This window comes from Paramisgurnus dabryanus, chromosome 4 (genome assembly GCF_030506205.2).
Source record: "Paramisgurnus dabryanus chromosome 4, PD_genome_1.1, whole genome shotgun sequence".
NCBI lineage: Eukaryota > Metazoa > Chordata > Actinopteri > Cypriniformes > Cobitidae > Paramisgurnus > Paramisgurnus dabryanus.
This window is the reverse complement of record NC_133340.1, coordinates 39,593,303-39,616,398: the sequence shown is the minus strand read 5'-3', so window position 1 is coordinate 39,616,398 and position 23,096 is coordinate 39,593,303. Positions and strand designations below refer to the sequence as shown.

Here is a 23,096-nt window from a genome sequence, read left to right as displayed (position 1 = left end):
CACAATTCTTTCACATTTGCCCGCCAGCTAAAGAAATAATTCCCATACTCAGAGACAACCTGAATACACAAAGTGCAAAATGAACACTGCAAGTGCCAAACGCTATTAAAAACGGGTACAAAATATTTAAATAGTTAAACAGTAGAGAAATTTCGCTAACTTACTAGAATCTGCAACGTGTATTACACAATACTGCAGCAAGAATTGTGTAATCTGCAAGAACAATAGTTGGACTGTTTTGTAAGCAAATCAAAACATTTTTACTGACAGACTCCAAAAACTCCATGTGGTGTATTGCATTATGCCATATAAAAATATGAGGATTAAAGATCACCAATGGTCCAATTCACGATTGTAAACGATGACGCGAATTATCGTCTCCAACGTAAATTTATTTTCATGGACTACAACAAACACATGGATTGTAGGCAACAGTTTACTTCCTGGGATTGATGAGGTAGAGAAGACCGAAATTATCATAATTCATCACGCTTTGCACTAAAAGCCTGTAAGTTAACTCCTGATAGCAACCGAATCTTTTAAACAGGGTAAGGAGCATCACATTTCCGGCTGATGTCTAAGGTATTCAGACCAATCACAACGTACAGATTAGCTGGCCAATCAGGAACACAGAGCTTTTCAAATCTAGGGATGCACCGATACCGATACTGGTATCGGGTATCGGCCTCGATACCACATTTTCTAAAATACTCGTACTCGTTAAAAGTCCCCCGAGGATCGATACCACGGTCTGAGAAATGTCTATGTTTGAGCGGCGTGTAAGGGGTTAATGCCTCTTGTGTTGTCCAAAGAGGCAGAGTTTACAACAAACTGGAAAACTGGTCCCTTGTTTTTTTGTTAAATTATATGACAAAAGCTGTTACCTGTAAATTTAAATCATGTTTTTTTTATTAAGTACTCTGTATCGGTATCGGCAAGTACTGAAATGCAAGTACTTGTACTCGTATTCCAAAAAAGTGGTATCGGTGCATCCCTATTCAAATCTGTGTGTTTTTAACCATAAACCATGCAAACACATTTTATTATACTAAATGTACAAAATAACATTGTTTTTAGCAATGAAATAGGTCATGTTTTTGTAAGAAGTGGCATTTTTTAGACTGGGAGACTGCACTCTGTGCCGCAAATATGCAAAGGAAAACAGCTCAGTGTTTTCTTTGTCATACATACAAGATGTTTTTTTAATAAAAATAATTTTTCATTGCTGGTAAGAATTATAATTATGGCCTATAAATGTTCTCAATTCCACTCCCACTGGCAACGGCACCAATGGCAAAAATAGCACAGTATTATACTTTCATACTTCAAGCACATCACATTACATTTGAGGTTATTGCAACGTATCTTTTAATCTCAATTGTTCACCTGACTTGTTTATGTATACGAGACACAAATATCAGTTATGAAGAATACACAGACATTTGATCCATCTGTTGTCCCCCATCTCTCTCTCTCTCTCTTTCTTTGCACGTATGCTTTTCCTCTAAGAAACGAGTCGGCCTGCTCACTTGTGCAAATACACAAGCTTGCTCGCAAAGGCATTTTCCTTTATCGCACCGTTCAAAGTCCGACTCAGCGGGGTGCTTTCGAAAAACCAGTCTGAAAGCAGCTTTTAGGCAGGTGGGTTAATTTTTCTTCACTGACAGGTAGTGAGGAAAAGATCTGTCTTACACATGGCCAAGCAAAAAAGCTTGATGTAGTCATTCAAGAAGTGCATTTCACAAGGGCAAAGGAGGAGATAGAGAGGTTTGCGGTCTACCCACACACCTCGTGCAGAGCAAAGGCCTCTGGGATAGACCTCGAAGATAAAGAGAAAGTGAAAAAATAAGAGAGAGAATAAAAAATATGCTGTATGCTATGCTAGATAGAGCGTATACAACAAATGCAGGCACATTTATGCGGGAACACACATGGGTGTGCTTTTAAATACACACAGACACATTCTTATGCAAGATCACACCCGAGTTTTCCTTTTATTACGTTTACTGCCCTGTAAGCAATAGATTGAAGTCGGTGCGAACAGGTTAACCAGAGTCGGGCTCTTTTGCATATCATGACTCGAATACAGGAACAAACTATTCACCTGCAACTTTAGGATAAAACCCAAACTGAAATGGGATCCATGTTATTTCTTCTAACTCCCTGGAAAATTGTTGTGCTTTCTGTTGATTCTGTCTATGGTGCAAAGATGTCATTAAAAGCTACGGTCCACAGTGGTCATAATGTACAAATGATTGCATCGCCGTCCACTTATAATAAGATATGTACCAGCTGATTTTTGATCGGTTTAAAGATCACGTTCTTTCTGATACCATTTTTTAAACCCTAGTTAGTGTGCAATGTTGCTATAATAGCATAAATAATACTTGTAAAATGATAAAGCTCAAAGTTCACTGCCAGGCGATATATTGTAGGCGATACAACCCTCTACTTCCTGCTTTAATGACGTCAGTAGAACAGTTTTTGACTAAACTCCGCCCACAGGAATACGTCAGTAGCCAGCTTAGCTAACGGCAAGCTAAGCTGCTATCCAATCACAACACACTAAACAAGCTACACCATCAGACCTCATTACGTATTACTGAAGGAGGGACTTCATAGAACAAGGAAGACATCAGCCCGATTTGAGGACAGTGAAAACAGCGCTATAGAGATAAGCAAATTGTGTAAAAAATAATGTGTTTTTTTTACACGTGAAACACGAAAACATGTTACATTGTGCACTGCAAACACAATCAAAGCTTCAAAAACACAAAAAGAACAGGACCTTTAAAACCATTGGCATATAGGCTATAGCATAAATAGGCTATCTTTCCACAAAAATCGTTATGATGTTGTATGGGGTAATTATTTTGCACCCTCCTTAGAACCCTTAAAATTAAACAGCTGTGTATTCAACCATACATTTGACTTAACTTATATATGTAAATTACATCTATAACCTCCGTAAAGCATTTACGCCATGTGTCCATACCCATTTCTGAATGAGCTATTTTTGCAGCTTTTATAAATGGCCTGGGTGGACCGGGCAAGGAGCTATGTCGACAAAAATACGATGAGCCCTTTTATTTTAAAAAGATCAAGGAAATCCTAAATTCCATGACATGTCCCTTTCAATAAAACTCAAACGCAGTGCTAAGACCTGTTTACCACTGCCAAAAGACAAACAGCACCTATAATCTGAGCCCTCGCACACAAACACGCACACGCTCGTGACTAAATCAAGCAGTCAATATTGTCCAAAAAGGTTTTGTGATCAAGCGCACGAAAATGTCCGCTGACAAATAAAATAATCAAACTCAGACTCCGCACATGTGCTCTACGTAGACCCACTAGCAAACCAACAAACAAGTTTATTCAGATTCTTCCCACAGGTCCTATTTTTCCAGAGCTGCTTTGTAGAGGCGCCAGCGTAGCTCTCTGCTGTTTCCAGGCATGTAATTACAAAGGGTTAGCCTGCTGTATATTTAACTGCTTTATCACCAGGCGTGTATGGAAAGAAAATAAAATACTAATATAGGGGTCAGCAATGTTCGTTTCTAGACGAACGAGGTTTGGTGACATACCTGCCACGGTTTGCATTTTACTGGCAACGTGCCCATGAAAACATTGTTTAAAAGTAAACAATGCAGGTAGCCATGGTGTTTTGTGACTTGTGATAAGGGTACTTTTTACGAGTTAATTGCCTGATAACTTTATGTCATATCACATGAAGCAGTTGTAAATGTATTATGAGGAAAAGCCTGGAACATAGTCCGTTTTTTACTTGTACGCTAACGTACAAACGCGGTCGAACACATAGCCTTGTAAAGTATAGTTTATTTGACTTAATTGCATGCGCATTGCGACAAAATGCAATGCATCTCCTGGGCTACAAACCACATTGTCCTGTAGGTGGTGCATACATGACCTACACATACAAAGTATGCGTGGTTTCAAAAATCAGGCAGTGCGAGTACCCGCGCACGCACTCCTCTAATGACGAATCACGTGACGCACATTGAACGCGAACCCTCATGTATGCGTAAAAATGGCCCATACTTCGGCCTTTACATCCACGCACAAAAAATGCCAGCTTTTATCCAAGTGTAGAGATTCAGTAAGGCTTTTTCTTTCCTCAGCACTGCTTCTTAAACTTCTGAGGTGTCTTTTGATGAAAGTTTAGCAGGTATTGATATGCAGGTACACACCGACACGTCTGTCACTTTACCCTCCCTCAAAAACATGCCCTCAATCTCTCTCTTTCTCCCACTTAGTTCACCGCAGAACATTTTCAAAATACCTTTAATCCAGAAACAGGCAGTATTAACCTTTACTAACAGATCTTATCGGTTTTTAAAGACTTTGCTTTTTTTGAGGAAACTGAAAGCTCTTGGGTCTTTTAAGTGTAGTGAAAATGATAGAGGGTAGTTTTTTATATATTTCTGAGGTAGTATCTTAAATGTTAAGATTTCTTATATTGCTTTGAAAAGCAGAGAGAAAAACAGAGCATCGTCCTTGTCATTCCTTGCCCACGGTAAGCCTGTGCAAACCTACACTAAATGAAAATCAATGTGGTCAAAACCAATCAACCTTGAGGCTGAATTCTAATCATTTCATTGATCGCAAATAAACACCCCTCTTTATTTTTAGAAACACTGTTTAAATGAATAGTACAAATTACTACATGATGTAACTAGCACTGCGTGGAGCAAATCTCCTCTAGATCGCTATTTAAGTTCGTTTACTGGCTTGTATACGCTGTGCGCCAGCATGTTATCTTCAGGAGTTAGCTGAACCAATCCCTGCATATTCTCAGTTATGTTATGTCTGAGTCTGAAAGTGTTTGGGTGCCATCTCATGCTTTCCCTGCACTATGTGCCATCGACATTACAGCATCAGGTTCTGATATGGTCCCAGAGCGATATAAGTTACGCATGCGGAGATCTGATACGCACTTTGAAGATGACAAAATATTTCAGGAACGTCTCCTGAACCTTCTCCATGATTACTATAAACTTAGCTAAAGGAGTTGGAACCACTTCTTATCTGTTTCTCATGGTAACACACACAAACACATTATAACAACCCAGACATCAGCCACACTTGGAAAGTTTAACGCCTAAGAAAAGTCTGAATGCCTCGATTTTCCTCTCTTTCTTCCCTTTCGTTCTCTTCCTGGAATGGATCCAAGTGTGGAACAGTTAGCGAGAGAACACAGACTGCTGGATGACAAACCCTTATTTGGTCTGAAACTCTCATTGGCCACCGCTAGCAAAAATAACCTACACGTTTGTGTATGTGACTGCATGGGGGAAAAGGACCACACATGTCTATAAAACACTGTGAGAGAGGCTGGCCACCAGCTTTCACAGACTGGCCAAGACCTTCTTACTTCTGCAAGGAAACTTTAGGGCGAGTTTCTCAGACCAATTACTTTTAGATTCACCAAGTGTAACATAGTTTGAATGGGGCTTTCACATTGCAGTTCCTTATTTCATCCGAAGGACGCTTGAGAATTTGAAGGAAATGTACCCAAATGTAGAGGAAATTAGTCTCCATTAGGGTTGTGTCGTTAGACGATAATATTGTGTATCGACCTTCGTCAGACATATTGCCAATAGCAGGCTTTCATGATGATAGTTGGCGATAGTTATTATTATTATTATCATCATCATAGTCACATTAACATGCACACTGCATGCTTTTCCTCGCATGAGAGGGTTTGTAGGTTTCACTTTGCGCAAGAAAGCTTGTAAGCTTGCGGATTCCTTCTCGCACCCTTCACCTGGACATAATGTGCGCGTCTAACTGTCGGTTTACACCAGACGCGAGTTCAACGATTTGCGCGAGTAGATTAGATACAAAGTCAATGCAAAGACATGATCAGACGCGTCCTTGCGTGGGGTGAATGATGTGATATAAGCAGCGCGTTTGCCACAAAAACATGCGATATTCGCCTCAAACGCGTTTTCCCCCAAGTTGAAAATATTCAACTCCAGCGAAAAATTTGCATCATACGAAGTTAAATCCCGCAAGTAATCTAGAGCGAGTAAAGCGATGCCCCGCGTCTAGTGTGTACGTAACATTAGACTCTTTCTCGGACGTGAATGCGCATGGCATGGATTACCTTCTGTAATGCGCCTGATTCTGACTCTTCCTCGCATATGAGCTTGTAATACGCGTGGCTTTGACATCTCCTTGTACTAGAGAGGTTGTTAGCACGCAGAGGGTTAAAACCAGCGAGTTTGTGGTTCCCGCTCCCTGGCACGGAAATTTTAGAGCACCTGGGCTTTTCCGGGCTCGGATTAATGCCATCAGTTTCTCATCATCAGCTTCTTTTTGTCCATCAATCAAGTGACTTGTCATAAATGAGTAAAAAAAGGCTCAAATGCTACACATCGCCCAACACTAATCTCCATTGTTTCTTCTAGACAACAATGAGATAAGAGAGCTAATGAAGATCTCTCCTAGGTTTCATGCTTCTCAGTTTCTAGAAAAAGACTGGTACACACCACCCCTCAAAATTGTGATGCATTCTGGGAACACCCATTGGATATCACGCATTTTCAGAAAAAAAAAACCTCAAATGTCATTTTTTTGTCAAAATTAGGTTTTCATTAAATTATCTTTCAATAACATCTTCTCTTTTATTTCTAAAAATAAAATAAAAATCTAGGCAATATTCTCTTTTTAATAGCAGAAAAATAGCGATTTGTAGTGACAACCTAAAAAGAATGCATCTTTAACACCCAGTGGAGGTGTAACACAGTCGCCTCTAGCTTTTCCTTTTTTAACACTACAAAGACAGTTCACCTATCAAAATAAAACACATTGTGTGGATTAAAGGTGTATCAATGCACACCTCCTCCCACCAGTCCTGAGTAAACTATGGCTCACAACATTGGGGCAACCTGCGCTGTGCTTGCTATACTGTAAGCTACAAAGTAAAATAGTCGTGCCATTTAAACATACAAGAGGTGATCAAATGTTCAGAGACTCTGCCCATGATAAACAACATAAAACTTCACTAAACGTTACAGTAAAAATAAAATAAAAGTGAATAGATGCGGTTCAGATAATATAATACAGATAACATAATAATATTTAAATGCTTGTAAGTGTTGTGTTCCTTGGGTTCAAAGTGACCATTTTGTAACTTTAACAACATGTACAGTGACTAAAATAAGTCTTTTACCACGGTAAAGTGACTTTTCCTTGTAATACTTTATTGCATTGCCTCCCTTTAAACCAAATTCCATTCCTGAAAATCACAGCAATCAGCCGACTTCACATAGACATAACTTTTGTTTTAGACAAAACTATAATGGAAATGAAAACAGATTTGGAAAGACATGAGCCCAGCTTTCATATGGTATCAAAACCTAACATAATTGTAAAAATTCACCATGTGATGGGTTTTCCCAGTTTGCACAATTTTTAAAGAGATCTCACGCACTGTGCTCAGATTTGCCAAGATACCAAAGTCTCCATTTATCAAATTCATCCAAAATCAAATTATCTGGTCTATGCTATTCACAATAATTACACAACTTGTCATTATTTTATAATTAACAATAGACATTTGTGTCTATAATTGCATACATCCTAAGGCAATACAATATTTATGTTGGAATGTACTAACTACCACCATATTCCTCAGTGAACATTTCCAAAGTTGTTCTATGCACTCAAACAAGTTCAGACAATAAAAGGGAAGATATCTCAGGCCCAAGGTTATATGACCTAACATGTTTCAAAAAAGTCCTAAACTTGAAGTGTGAATCATTTCGAAGTCCCCCCCACCTCTGGATCCGCTTCTTGTGTCTTTTTACGCCTGTTCTTCCTCGGTATGCCAGCAGAACTGTTTTCTGCTCTATGGGGGAGAGAGGAATGATGGGGGAGCCATTTCTGTATTAAATATTCAGTGTGGGTCCATTTAGCAAACCCCGTATGCATACACAGTGATCCATAAAAAGGGTGAGAAATAGAGCAAAGCGAGACTGGATGAGAGAGACAGAGTGAGAAAACAAGAAAAGGCGCGTGAGCCTTCATAGATTTGTTCACTGTGCATTGTACTGAAGCTTATGCTTGAGTACATTTACATAAAAACAGAGGTCTGAGACCCCAGCATGCATCTCAGAGGACCGTTTAAAAAACAGTTCACCTATCCACACTATATTTGTGTGTTTTAGTGGATGTCTACTTCGATGGACTAAGCGGGTAAATATGAGATTTTTGTCTACAAGGCAGCTGTTTGTCTGGTAAATAAATGACTAGATGTGTAGCGTGTGAGCTGAACAAATAATTAACAGAAATGTTGTTTATTAACATATACCAAACTGTACTAAATGCTGTGCTTATCATTCTAGCTCATCATTCAAAACAAAAAAATAGCCGGAGACAAGTTTGTGTGCAATTATTAATAACAAGCAATAAAAATAATAAAACATATCCCTGGCTTCTTTAGGTATCTTATACAATAAAGTACTAGGCATTGAATAAACCACATGAGATCACAAAAATTCCCAAACAATTCACGTCTAGGACCAATGCCCGATTTTGTCATTCACTGTCGAGTTACAGCAAAGTGAAAGCAAAATTCATTCTGGAATGTTATTTTTGACCACCGTTGTGCGATATTTCAAACTCAGTGTGAAGCTTTCAAATGTTTTTTATATGAAAATTAGCCATGCTGTGAACAGGCTTTCAGCTTAAACACAATTTCTTAAAAAAAAAATATGAACTGAAAATCAGTCGCTGAAAAAACAGATCAATCACTGTTCTGAGTGAATGTCCCTCTCCATCAAAAAGCAGACAATCTACTTCTGTCTTCCTCCTGGGCATCTTTGCACAAATCTGTAAGATGAAAATACAGAGCTCTATCTTGAATGCACTCACCTGTCTTAGGGTTGATGCTAAAGAAGCCCTGGGGGTTCCCGCTGGAGATCCTGTAGGAGAGCTTATCGCTGGACTGGGTGTCCGGGTCGAGCGCCTCGATCTGGATTATTGACACGTCTTTAGGTGAGTTTTCCATGACGGATGGGTAATAGACAGGTTCGGAGGTCTGAGGGGCATTGTCGTTGACATCCTGGACCTCGATGTACACCTCCACGAAGGAAGAGAGCGGGACCACGCCACGGTCTGTGGCGTAGACCGTCAGCCAGTAGTGAGGCACGGTCTCGTGGTCCAGCAGCTCTTGTGTCCGAATCACACCTGAAGAAAACAAGGGACATTAGATGCAAGATCTGGTATATAGCACCTTTCAAAACAGTAATCACATAAGTATTAATTAATTCTGAAAGTTTTACACACCAGCAACATCTTTTTCATGTTTATGAAAGATGCTTAAACATCTTAATTTAACTAAGGCCTAGTCCTGGCTTTAGGACTAAGTCTCGTCTATGAAACCAGGCTGAAGTGTTTGTTAGGTCAGGAGATTATAACACAGTGACCAATAAAAAATCACCCATATTTAAAATAGCATACTATAGTCTTGGTCTAGGCCACCGATATGATTGTACACTACTTCACACATATTTTCAAAAGTCCTATTCATTTCTCTAGGTGTGCAGCTGTAAGTGGACTTTTAAATATCAGCTCTACATTTCCCAGCCCCAACATCCAATCTCCATTATGCTTTGCCTACCATAAAGGCAGCTTAAGAAGCAGATAAGTGGCTCTGAAAGCTTTGAAAAGAACCTAATACCTCCTATGGATTGTCTTATGGACCTCTTAGTGCAAAATGCCTTTATTAAACCTAACTAGCTTGGAGCCAAAGTCACCTGTTTAGAGTCTCTACGTTGCAATTTGAAAACATTAGAAATGTTTGGGACACCGGCCACGTGTGCTGCATTGCACTCAGCTGTGTCAACAGTCCGCCTATTCAGACGGGCAATACTCTCTGTTTAACGGCAATAAAAGAATGAGAGGGGGTGGAAGAGGAGGCTGTCAAATTGCAAACATCAGCTCTGCCTACAAAGACCGACTCAATACATTACATATGATGTTCAGAAGAGATGAAGGGAAGAAGCGAGAGAACAAGAAAGCGACGGACTTTGATCTTTGAATTTGCATGCACGCAGGCATGAAAAGGTGTGGTACAATTTATGTTGCACAATAATTCGTTACTTTTATTGTATTATCTTTGCAAATAAAACATGAGCCGTCTGGTGGCAATAAAGGTTCGGCTCGCCTGAAAGAACCCTGCCTTAAGGTTATCTGTATCCGAGTGATCTCATCGTTTTTGAGGCGGGCGTAGGTGGACGAGAGAGAAGTAGAGAGACACTCCCTGACCAAAGTTTACAGTGACCTGAACAGGGAGCTTCCTGTCATAAAACTCAAGCTTTCTCCAGGCCTTGTTAAATTTTAAACCTTTAAACTTAAGCAAAATATAAGACCTGGTCAGGTTTCGAACATTCGAATCAAGAACACACAGTTAGTGTCATTCACTAATTCTTAATCCTCATTAAAGCCAACTCAGCATTTTTTTGGTTTAGTTATAAAGTACACGCAGATAACGGTCATATATGAGAGCATGCATTGGGTTTCACATAAGGACAAAAGAGAGCAAGAACAATATCCTGCTTGTTCCAGAATGATCTTTTCCATGGCGTATAGCTCCAGTTCAAGTGTCCTACAGGCTCTTTGTTTTGCTAACTTGCTCTGCTGGGTTCCAGCAAACTTTTGCTGCCTCAAGGGGTTTATACTGAGAAAGAAGAGCGTACTCTTTTAAAACAGACAAGGAAAAACAGCTCCTTTTCACATGCTCAGGGATTTCTCATTTGACTTTCTTTGCCCTGTTTTTCCCATTCATCATTGATCTGGAACACCTGACGTTAGCTGGGTAGCTTAAGGCTCTAATATAGGAGGTGTGCAGAAGGAAACGGATAGCTCACTTCATCTTGCCCGTGGCTATCGGGGTGTAGGTTGGCCCATACATCAGGGCTGTTATAAACTCGACACTGTCAATGCTTGATGAAAGGAATGCGCATAAGGAATGAAAAACTTTGATAAAAAGAGCTCAATACTTCCTTCTGCTGTGAACTTTCAACTACATTTGTTATGTTGATGCTCGTGCAAAGCTTGCCAGCAAAACGTTAAGGATGAAATGATGCATGACGAGGTACATGCTTAAGGTTAATACTTAAGGTTAGAGATTTGTCCAAATTGCTAACTACAAGTATTTAATGCAAGTCAGGTGTTAAACTTTACAGTAAAAGGATTAGTCCATTTTCTTAAAAAAAATCCAGATAATTTGTTCCCCACCATGTCATCCAATATGTTTATGTCTTTCTTTGTTCAGTCGAGAGGAAATTATGTTTTTTGAGGAAAACATGTCAGGATTTTTCTCAATTTAATGGATTTTAATGGAACCCCTAGGGATGCACCGATAGGATTATTTTGGGCCAATACCGATACAAACAGACAACTTTTGGCCGATACCAATGCCGATACCGATATTAAACACCTCTATTCAATACTATACAGTTGGTCTATTAGCTAGTTTATTTCTGCATCAAATTATTTTTACTAAACATGGATTGGATCTAATTAACATTCAACTGACCAACATAATTAAGCTAAAACAAATATGATAAGACAGCATAACAACCTTCAAAGGTGGTTTTTGCTATTCAGCATTTATTTTATTAAGAACATTAACAATTTTTTTTACATATAATGAATTTCTTTATGCAGTTAATTAATAAACAATCGGTATCGGCCTCTTTCGTTCTATTACCGATATGCCGAAGGTTTCAATTCATCAAAAATCGGCCGATAAATATCAGCGGCCGATACATCGGTGCATCACTAAACCCAACACTAAACACTTATCACAACACTTAACAGTTTTTTTCAACGGAGTTTCAAAGGACTCTAAACAATCTCAAACGAGGCATAAGGGTCTTATCTAACGAAACGATTGTCATTTTTGACACAAAAAATAAAAATATGCACTTTTAAACCACAACTTCTCGTTTATATCCGGTTCTGTGATGCGCCAGCGCGACCTCACGCAAAACGTCATCACGTCCAGAGGTTGTTGTATGTCGAATGATAATAATTAATGTCTTTGTGTCAGTTTATTGGTTAAAATGGTCTGCAAATGTGCGTTTCATATATGTAACACGTGACCTTTCCACGTCACTAAGCAATTTCATGAGATTGCGCTGGCTCGTCACACAGCCGGAGGAAGAAGAGAAGTTGTGGTTTAAAAGTGCATATTTTTATTGTCAAAAATGACAATCGTTTCACTAGATAAGACCCTTATGCCTCGTTTGGGATCATTTAGAGTCCTTTGAAACTCCGTTGAAAAAAACTGTTAAGTGTTGAGTTAAGTGTTGGGGTCCATTCAATCCATTAAAATGAGAAAAATTCTGGAATGTTTACCTCAAAAAACATAATTTCTTTCACAACTGAACAAAGACATCAACATTTTGGATTTTTTTTTAAGAAAATGGACTAATCCTTTAAGTTCCACATTAGTTAACATGCACTAACAATGAATAATGCTTCTAAAGCAGTTAACAATCTAAGTTAATTGAACTTATTCACTAATACACTAGTCAAATTAGTGATACGCTATAAATAAATAAACTGTTGCTAAATTTTCCACTGTAAATGGCATTATCAATTTTGGGCCAAAAGGAAAAATAAACCCCTAAAATAAAGGGCGCACTGCCTCTTTCGCCAGTGCTAAGCTGTTATTGCAGTGCTACACAGCAAAGCGTGATCATGACAGCTGTGTGCAAATACAAAATGACCCACAAATTCTGTGTGATGCGCAACTGCCTGAGCACTGTATTGGAACTCTTGCGTAGAGGTCTTCACGGGTCCACTTAGATACAAAAACCTGTGGCCCGACCCGGGCGGGTACGGAGCTAAAAGGCCAACAGGGTTCCTTTCTGTCTCACTGCTGCGGGGCTGCAGACTGCACACATGTCGGTGCCGTTTACATTCGGCTCAAGTTGGGTTAAAAATAATTGCCACTGGTTGGGGTCGTACTCGGGTGTAATTTTCTTGGGTTTGTCTCGGGTCGGGTCTTTTTATTTAATAAAAAAATTATGCACCTCGGGTACAGGTAAAAAGGGTTTTAAGTCATTGCGGGTTGGGTAAATTTCTTTGGACCCAAGAAGACCTCTACTCTAGCGTCGGAGATTGTGTGCATTGATTTGTGCTTACATTTTAAATTTGAGCTCAAGTCCTCCTGTGAAATGCAACTAGGCATGGAGCGGTATGAGATTTTGGCAGTATGATAATACCATGCTTTCACAGTGTTGTGGTATTGCCATTGCAACACTAAAATTTGTTGTTTCAAATGTCTGCGTATACAAAACATCAGTTTTTCAACAAGCAACAAGTCCATCCATCCAAACGTCATATCTGTTAACATTAGTTCATGCACAGTGAGGGAGAATAAGAACAAGGTGTAAATCGATGTTGAGCATGAAGACTATTCCCAGAATGAACAAACATGATGCTGTTAGGGAAAAGAGGGCTTAAAAAAGAATGACTAAGACAAATGAGTGTGTGGAAGAGAGGCTAGCAGAGTGTGAGAATGTGTCAACCAGAGTCAGGGGGGTTTTGGGAAAGACATGCAGGAAAGAAGATGAGAGAGCTGGTAGGTGATAAAGCAAGGTTGAGATATAGTATGTGTTTTGTCTCTGCCAAACAAGCGTCCATGCTTTAGTGCTCATTCGAATGACTGGGGGATCTGCACAAAAGAAAGCTCCACTTTCAAACCTAAAAAAACCCTTTATTGACCTCTCTGCCAACCTCCTAAGGCAATCACCAGGATGATGACTTCATCAACATGAAAACAAAAAGACTTGAAACTTAATAGGCATAACACGCCACAGTGTGCTTCAGTATATTTTTTGCCTTGTGTACCCTTTTCATGTATAAAAACAGTAGAGCAATGTGAAAGCTCCATTGGCAACCCCACATGAATAGTTAAAGGGCCAATATTCTGCAGTTAAAAAGCACATTACTTTGTGTATCTGGTGTAATACAATGTGTTCATATAGTATACGGTAAAAAAAACCAATTTTTTTCCACATATTGTACATTATTGTAGCTACTCTAAGTTCCCCCCTTCTGTAACGCATCGATTTGTATCAAGCTCATCGTTCTGAGAAAGCGTGGTGTTTTCCGATTGGCCAGCTATCCAGTGCGTTGTGATTGGCCGAATACCTCAATTGTGTAAACGGAAATGTGACACACCCTACCATGTTTCAAAAAGAGGAGCTCCCAAAGCCATATTGAGCGCCAGGAGAAACTATCGTCTTTACAACCTTATCAATACGAGCCTGAACCTGACCCAGAAAACGCAGATGACCAAAGCTGATCGATCGACTTTACCAGTGCAACATGAGCAGAACTTAAAAGATCGGTAAGGTAAGGATACTAATATACAAAACCATGTCTACATTTGTGATCGTAGAAACGACAAACAACACGCGCTACTCTACACTGCTCAAAACTCGCGTTTGAATCGTCAGTAAGGAGATTCTTTAAATATGAAAACATCGGCTACTTAAAGGATGTGAATCAGAAGAGCCAAGTTTACTTGGAAAGTTCGAACTGCTCCACTTTTTAGACAAAGCCTTTTTGCTTCCACGTGTACAGATAATCATCCTCTATAAAATGCGCAGCACACATAGTCATCCTCCATAAAATGTGCAGCACACAATCAAACATTTTGCTGTATTGTTCTAAAACAGTGTTATAAATAAAACCTAACCACTGATTTCTTAATGTTTACTTAATTGGAGGGCCAAACAAAGTAGTTTGCCATTCGCAACGAAAAATATGCCATCTCCACTACAAGGCGGCGCACCGATACTACAGTGCGAATGAAAGGTACACCTTCTATCTTTACATTAGGGCGGTGTTATGCAAATGTTCTTTTCAGTATAACGTCCACTTGAACGAGCCATTTTAGTAAGATGTGGATGAGGCAAAAAAGAAGATCTCTTTGTGTTTAAAACCTTAATTTTTGCAACTTTACAGATCTTCTATATGCACAGAGATCTTTTAACACTCTAAAAACAAAGGAAAACATGAATCGGGTCATATGCTTCCTTAAACATATCAAAACAGATACACTAACTACTAGGCCATGATGTTAAATTTTGTAGAGGGTGCATAATGTTCAGGAATAGTAGGCTAAGGCAAATTCACAACTGATAAAATTTAAATGGACTATATTAAAATTTGACTCAATTTTGTACACTATTCATATAAAATATAATGGTAACACTTTACAATAAGTTTGTATTTGTTAACATTAGTTAATGCATTAGCTAATATGAACTAACAATAAACAATACTTCTACAGCATTTATTAAACTTAGTAAATTTTAGCATTTACTAATACATTTACATTTCAAAAGTTGTATCTGTTTACATTCGTTAATGCACCATGAACTAACATGAATTATTGTATAGGCATTAACAAACAATAAATTAAAAAAATAATATAATAAAATTCGTATAATAGTATAATATTTCAGAATGAGAATAAAACATTATAAATTTACCAACTAAACTGTCCAACTAAAAAGCAAGTTTGTCCTAAAATCCCTGCTGAGTGGATTAGAACCAGATTCACATGCAGGAACATTTACCTAACAATACGCATTCTCAACAGGATTTTGATTCGTAAACAAAAGCCTTCACGATATAAACCAACCCTGACCGAGAGGAGGTTTTGTTCATTGTTTTAAAGATGCTTCAGGCATTCTTTAGACTTAAAGCTCTGGCCTCCTTATTAGCATAATCTTTAACAAACAAGATGCTCTGAAAGTTCCTTCACTGCTTAACTACCTTCTCCTTAAGTCCTGGGCATGGTCTGTTCTTTTTTAGCCTTGCAAAGCATAGTTCATTTGACTCATACATGTGCACTGACGCATGCGCATTGCAACAAATTTCATTACCTCGCGTGGCCTACATACTTAATACTCCTGTACTTGCATGCACGACCTACGCGTACAACGTACGCAAGGTTTGAAAAAATCTGCCGGTGCGTGTACAGTACATGTGCACTCTTCTAATGCCGAAAATTGCATCACGCACACTATACGTGGACCCTCGCGCACACGTAAATAATGGACTATACTTTACCCTTTACTGAAACATATAATCCTTTATCTTTAAATGAGGAATAGCATTGTTTAAGATTTTTTTAAGAAAACACACGCAAACAATCCATACTATCTGTTCTTGCAGTGATTCACTCATTACACTGAGGTGTTTCAAAGGTATGCTGCCACACCTTTGAATAAACCATGGTTGAGGAAGTTGTGAAACCTACCTTAGGGCTATAGAATATGATGACAGAAATACAGCAGGTCTTTCTTTCGCACGGCTTTGTAGGGTTTTTTTTACCCTTAAGCGAGACCTTTCACAGCTATCTGAGCGCCACCCTGAACAATGAGAACCGCTCAGACTGACTCAACATGGCTGACCTTGCATGTAGGTGTGTGTACACATCTGCGTGTGTGGAAAAGGAGACAGCGAGGAAGTGAATTTCATTCTCAGACTGCTTCAACATCCCCAATGACAGACTGAATCAGATTTACTTTACTCACACTGACTGTTAAATCGGTTAAAAAAACAAAAAAAATCCTTCGTAAAATGAAAGCAGATGGGCACAAAAAAGCTCATAAACAAACGTAAAGCTATGATGGTCACCAATTAATTTAACTGTATAGCAAAAAGCAGCTTGGACATCCTGATACAAATCCTACAAAAAAATAAGTGCAGAAGACATGAAGGTGATTAAATGACCACGCATTTTAATTTCTCTACGAACTATTCCTTTAAGGCTTGTGTCCTGGCAGAGAGTATCAAGGACCAATGACAGGAATGTTAAGTGGATTGGGGAATAGCACAGTCTCCATTCTCCCATCCCTCTTCTACTGTTTCTCAGCTTGGCAATAATAAGGGTCAGAAAGAAGGTCTTGTCGAAGCCATGGCCTGGTGGATAGGGCATGTGCTTCAACATATTGCACAGTGTTGACCAAGTTTGAATCTGGCTCGGGTCATTTCCTAATCCCACCCTATCTTCTCTATTATGTACTGTCTGCTTTATCGTCTCTGTCAGTTCAAATATATGGAAATAATAGTCATGTCCAAGATAATGCACTTTAATGTATATTTACTAACAAGACATGAATCAAATGTAATACATGCAAACAGACCTCCCTTTCATTCCCTTCCTATTCTTTTAACACTTACAAACACATGGCACAGAGTCAGTTTGGGAGATTGCAAATTCCTTGTGCATGAAAAGCTGGCAACTGCACCAATTTAGAAAGCCAAGGAAGATTATGCAGGTTGTCAAAAAGAGGATTATGATATGTAAAATCCTGTTTAGCCCCACCGCTAATTTTCATAAAGAGACGAGTTGCCTTCGAATACTGTCAATATCGTTGCTTTTTTCTGGCGGATGATGTGTAATGAGCCACGCAAGTTTAGCTCCTGTAATCATCAAAGTCAAGCTTGACTAACTCTGAGCAATTCTCTGACCTTCAGAGAAGACTTCACATATGTACTGGAGGTGGTACAGACAGAAGGCTAAGGCTATATCCACACGAAGCCGGTGCATTCCCTATCCGTTCATTTTTTTTCCTTGCTCTAAAAAAATAATCCGTAAACACGAAACCACTGAAACCGACTGAAAGCGGTGTAGTATATATGCCGGACCAGTATGGGGCGCTGTAATTCTGCCACAGATATACACTATACACGGAGAAGAAGACTTTGAGCATGCGCATAGCCAACGTATGGTGTTGTCCATTATCGCTTGTTGGTCACCACAATTGCATAGACGCAATAGATTTTGCTGTAATAAAGCTAGTAGGCTTTAGTAGCTTCTGTAGCACGAACACAATCACGTAATCCGCCGTTATTGTTGTTGCTGTTACGTGGGACGCTTCCGACACGTGATGTGATGACGTTTTCGCTTCACAAAATATACGGATTGGCTGTACAGACGAAACCGCAAGGGTGTCGGTTTCAGATTTATCCACTTTAGGACCAGGTTTCAAAAAATAGCGGTTTCACTCTCTGAAATCGCCGGATCCGTGTGGATGAAACGCCAATACGATAACAAATTTATGCGTATACAGTGATTCGCGTCTCCGTGTGGACAGCCCCTAAGTTGGGGCGGCTTAGAACGTGCCATGCTTTGAAACACTTTGAACTGGCTTGGTTAATTCTGTTCATCGGGGATCCTGCATTCCTCCACCTTTTTAGGCCTCTTTCGCACATGCTTACATAAACTTTCTCAGCGATTTTTCTCTCTACCTCCTCTTTCTTGAAACTCTAGAGGAATACTTTAGATTCCTATGTCAAAAGCAGAAGTATTAGAAGGGAACCCTCGGCTAAGCTCCCACTACCCTTTTTCCCGGCCTTAATCATATCATGCTCTCGGTTCCCAGTGTTTTTTTTTTTGGGGGGGGGGGCTATAAAAGAAAGCTACCCACTTCACTTCACCCACACAACTTTAGTGATGCAGGAGTGCCTAGATAGTACAGCACAAGCCTTGAGGAATATTCATACCCGACTTTAAGCTTCAAGCAAACCCTTTTCTACTTTATAACCATGCTCAAATTGGGAAATTGTACTGGACTCCAGAGAGCAAATGCTGACTGTTTGCATGAGATTACTTTCCGAATTTTATAACTTTTGTAAAGCTCTAATTGCACGTTATGGGAAAAACATGTTTTCCTGAATCAAATCCAAAAAAACCTACTTTAAATTTCTCATAGACCTGCTGCAAGTGCCAACGTTATCAGCCTCTATATGAATTGAGGAAGCAATTAAAGAATGAGTGCTTGATGACTTTAACAAACAGTGCGGTACACAAAAGCTATCTTATCTGCTATGCATCCTGGCCAAGCGATTATGGGCTAGCAGAGCCTCTTGAGTCAACCATTTATTTCCGTGTTACGCATCATTGCGTTTTCACTATATCGTCCGAGCAAACAAAGCAGCTGGCAACCCGACTAACCCTACAGAAACTGTTAGTAACATTTGCCTGGAGGGAAAACTCATACTTACAGAGGAAAATAATGATTTCACTGACTTAATACAGCACGCGGTCTCGCTCTACATATCCCGCTAATCACATCATCTTAAAAACAAATACAAAGCGGATATCTAACAACTGCATTTTTAAAACAACGAATATTGAGTGATAAAACACAAGCATGCATTAACAGGAGCGCTTGTGGAAAGAAATTTAACAAATGAATCAAATCTGATAAAATATGCTGCCCTAGAGCAAAGAGTGTAAAAACAAACCCGAAGCTTGTATTCGAAAAAAGCACATGAAAGTGCAATAAAAGTGGAAATTTATCAATGAATGAACACGGTTGACAGTAAACTGTGTTTTCTTTGCCTGCTTCAGTCGATTAATTCCAGATGAGAGATTCTTTTGACACTTTCCCGAACAGATCCTTTTGTCCCAGTCACCTCATGTTATTGCAAAGACCTTGTAGTCTGGCGGCGAGCGGGTCTGTTTGCTTAAAATATCATATTTAGTATTTGAGGACGCTCTTTCGCCCCGAACTCACTCTGATAACAGCCGCCTGTCCTTGTTATGACAACATATTTTTTAAGCATGAAATAGCAGCCCGGTTACATAGTAGGCAATGGCATTATCACCAGGCCAGCGCATTAGCGTCCCGGTTCATGCCGGAGAGGTTTTCTCTCCTCTTTTGGGAAAGCTGATAAGACTATGAAGTGCCAGTGTGTTTCATATGGGGTGCTGCCTTGACATTTTGAAAGCCTTATTTCTTTTCTCCTCACTTTTCTATTTATAAACTTGCGCTCCTCGGAGTGTTTCTATGTGGCGAGGATCAAAGGCGGTTTAAATACGGCAGGGAGGAGGCTGGCGAGGCAATAAAACATGGGGAATAGAAGTCATTAGGTTCAAACCCCAGATGTTTGACTCTTAACTAGCCTCCTAATTACATCTTTATATATCATTACAAACGTAAATTTATTCGCAACTGTTATCTGGAGGAAAAGTGGCACAAACCAACTTTCTGAAACAAACATCAATATTATAGACGGTTTCATCAAATGCACGTGCATTGCTGCGGTTACGCGCCTAGCCCGAAATTAACTTCCGGTCTGTGCTTGTTTATCGGTTGGCTAGCAACTAAACTGAGCTCTGGAACAAATACCTCGCAGAAAATAAAAATGTCTCGGTTTCCAAAAGTCTACCCGAAGTCTGGGCAACAAACGCTGTTTGTTTATGTTGTTGCCGTTAAAACCAGCTTTAATGTTGGTTTACATTTCTTCAAGTAATTCGCTAAAGTTCAGTGATGCTATGATTTGTACGGCCGAGCAAATCAACTAGTCTAAAAAAAAGGTTTCAGGTGCAGATTTCTAATGATAACACTGCAGATTTACTAACGCTCCATGATGCAATGATTTCCTGTGCCTTTGTTGCAAGCTGTTGCGATTATCTGCAGAGCGTCGAAGCCTGATAGTGAAATGAAAAGCATTCATCTTCATTTCTCATCCCTAACCTCTGAGTGCAAACGCTGTGGGTGTAACATTCATAGTCCCAGGTTGTGCTATGCTAAAATGGCAGTTAACATTGACGCACAGTCACATACAGTTTGAGAGTAGATGCATCATACTGTTTGTCTCACGTCGACGGTTAGCGCCTTTGGTTTCGCATTTTGCTTTCACCAGTGCCGTGTTTACATCTGCTGTCATTTGCTTTCGATTCTTGTTATAACAGTCTGACATCACAGGGGAACAGTGAACATGGCAATATTGGTCACTGTAATAAAAACTGGCAGTGCTGGGAGCCGGTCCACGCACATCAAATCTGAGTTTGAAATATTGGGCTACATGTTGAACTTAATTTACTAGTCAATTCTTTCTACGGTGCAGATTTCTAAAACTAAAAAATTTAGTTTTTCCCGTGGTTGATCTTTTACATGTGCTGATTTTATTTGGGCACATAAAAATAACAAAAGGTAACATCGACACAAGTTCCCAAAATGGACTTGATAGTTGGAGACGGCAGTCGACTTTAACTAGGGAAAGTATGCTTTTTATTTAGCACCCTACAATCAACTCCTGATCCCTCTGCATTCCAGAACCTTGTTGCCCCAGCAACAAGACTCAAGCAGAGACAAAACGGAGTCAGTCATGTACCCTGCGCAAAAAATACTGGAAAAGACGTTGTCACACTCTTGAGAGAACGAAACCAACAGTGAAAAAAGCCAAGATGGCCCATGGAGAGGCTCAATATTTTGAAACATAGTGAGAAATGGGCATGGTAAAAAGAGAGAGAGAGCCCTTTATTGCCCCTTTTCATTCTGATGACCCCCTTTCCCCTTCTCCCGGCCAACCGAGAGGTAGGCAAACATGAGAAGACAAAGCCGCCAGCACATTCCTCTGTTATCTGGCATCAGAAAGAACCAGCCAACCTCTATCCACAGGAAGGGCATATGAGGGGTACATATGGAGTTTGCAGTATGCAGACCAGTATATGCATTTGCTTGCTAAACTAATTTATTTCTGTACAAAGTCCCTTTTCATTACTAGCCATAAGAAAAAACGAATACCAGTCACAAAGCAAGAAAGGCACCTTTTTAAAAGCTCTCTGATACCTTTTTACACAGCTAAAATGAGTAATTCATTTACTATGTCAAAGTGTTTTTCGTTTTTAGAAATGCTACACCGGCTGCCATAAAAACGCCAAAAGTGCTTTATAAAACACATTGAAATTACACCTTTCTAGAACAACATTCTACAATGACCTTTATTCTAAAATAAGTAAAAAATGTTAACAGAAGTGAAGGACTAAGTACATTATTTACATGGTTTTAGGGCATGGACTTGAATGAGAAAAATGCTTTTTGGCCTTGCTTGATGGCAATCTTAACCAGAAGTTGAAAATGTTTTTGTATGTTGTGTTCTTATATCACAAGTCAGTTTGCATTCTGTAGTCATCAATCAAACAGGGAATGGAGTTCCCAGTAGATGGTTTTCTACACTGGCCCGTGGAAAAAACAAGATATTTTTGAGCGGTGAATGTCAGCGAGGGGATCAGACATGGTTGCATGCTCAGCACTATGGGACGGACACTGACCTAAAGTTGTCTGGCTCAAGCAGATATGACTGTATTTCAATGAAAGCTTAAGGGACCATACCATCAGTGTGTCCTGACCAGAGAGGAAATAATCAATAATGCAACCAGCTAGTTCTTATATAATTGAAAGATGTTCTGGTACACGTAACTATTAAATGGGCAGAAACCCTCGAACCACTGTTTATGAAATATTACATATTGTGATATGTGATCTGTGCATGAAAAGTGAATTAGTCATTATGTGTGCACATACAGTTGGACGAAAATTATAATGTTGATGCAAGTTACTTGCACTTGTACAATGATGTTGATATTAGAGTATAAAGGGGTCATAGTGTGAAAATCAGACTTTTTCCATTTTAAGTGCTATAATTGGGTCCCCAGTGCTTCTATCAACCTAGAAAACGTGAAAAATATCAACTCAGTAACTTTTTTGGGTAAATCATTTTCTGCTAGCATGTGTAAAAATAGGTTTTGCCTGTTTTGTGAGGTAGGTAGCAAGGCCAATTACAATATTACCACCCCTTATCTGCACTAACCAACAACGGCACTGCCATTTAGCGCAGTGAGAAAGAGAAAAAAAATAAAAAATTGACAGCACAATTGAATTTCAAACCACCATCATTGTGATCAGTGTTTGCATTTTATCCGCTCATTTGCATTTTAGATGACACACCCAAAAACAGCACACTATTGCTCAGGCCTACAAAGTTGCAATTTGAACATGCTATAATTAATTATCTGTGGAGTATTTTGAACTAAAACTTCACATACGCACTCCAAATATTTATTTTCCATCTCAATAAAATCTCATAATGACCCCTATCTAATGGCAATTCGTACTAGGGCTTCACGATAAATCGCATGCAATTATCATGCGCATCTCATCTCATGCGATGCATTGTGCAGACCCAAATCATTATTTTACAAGGTGGCTAATTTGCATGACCACATTTGTAAATTTTTG

At 39.3% G+C, this 23,096-nt stretch overlaps 1 protein-coding gene across 10 annotated transcripts in view; it reads right to left on the bottom strand.

Moving 5' to 3' along the window:
• Positions 1-23,096, bottom strand: part of fat1a (FAT atypical cadherin 1a) — a 90,899-nt gene that overhangs the window by 57,691 nt on the left and 10,112 nt on the right. For all 10 annotated transcript variants that reach the window (XR_010527715.1, XR_010527714.2, XR_010527713.1 and 7 more), the window contains exon 3: positions 8,902-9,216. Coding sequence is in view for 6 of the 10 variants with exons in the window: in XM_065254520.2 (XP_065110592.1) it covers positions 8,902-9,216 (315 nt within the window). In the remaining 4 variants the exon portion in view is untranslated. The remainder of the gene's footprint in view (positions 1-8,901; positions 9,217-23,096) is intronic.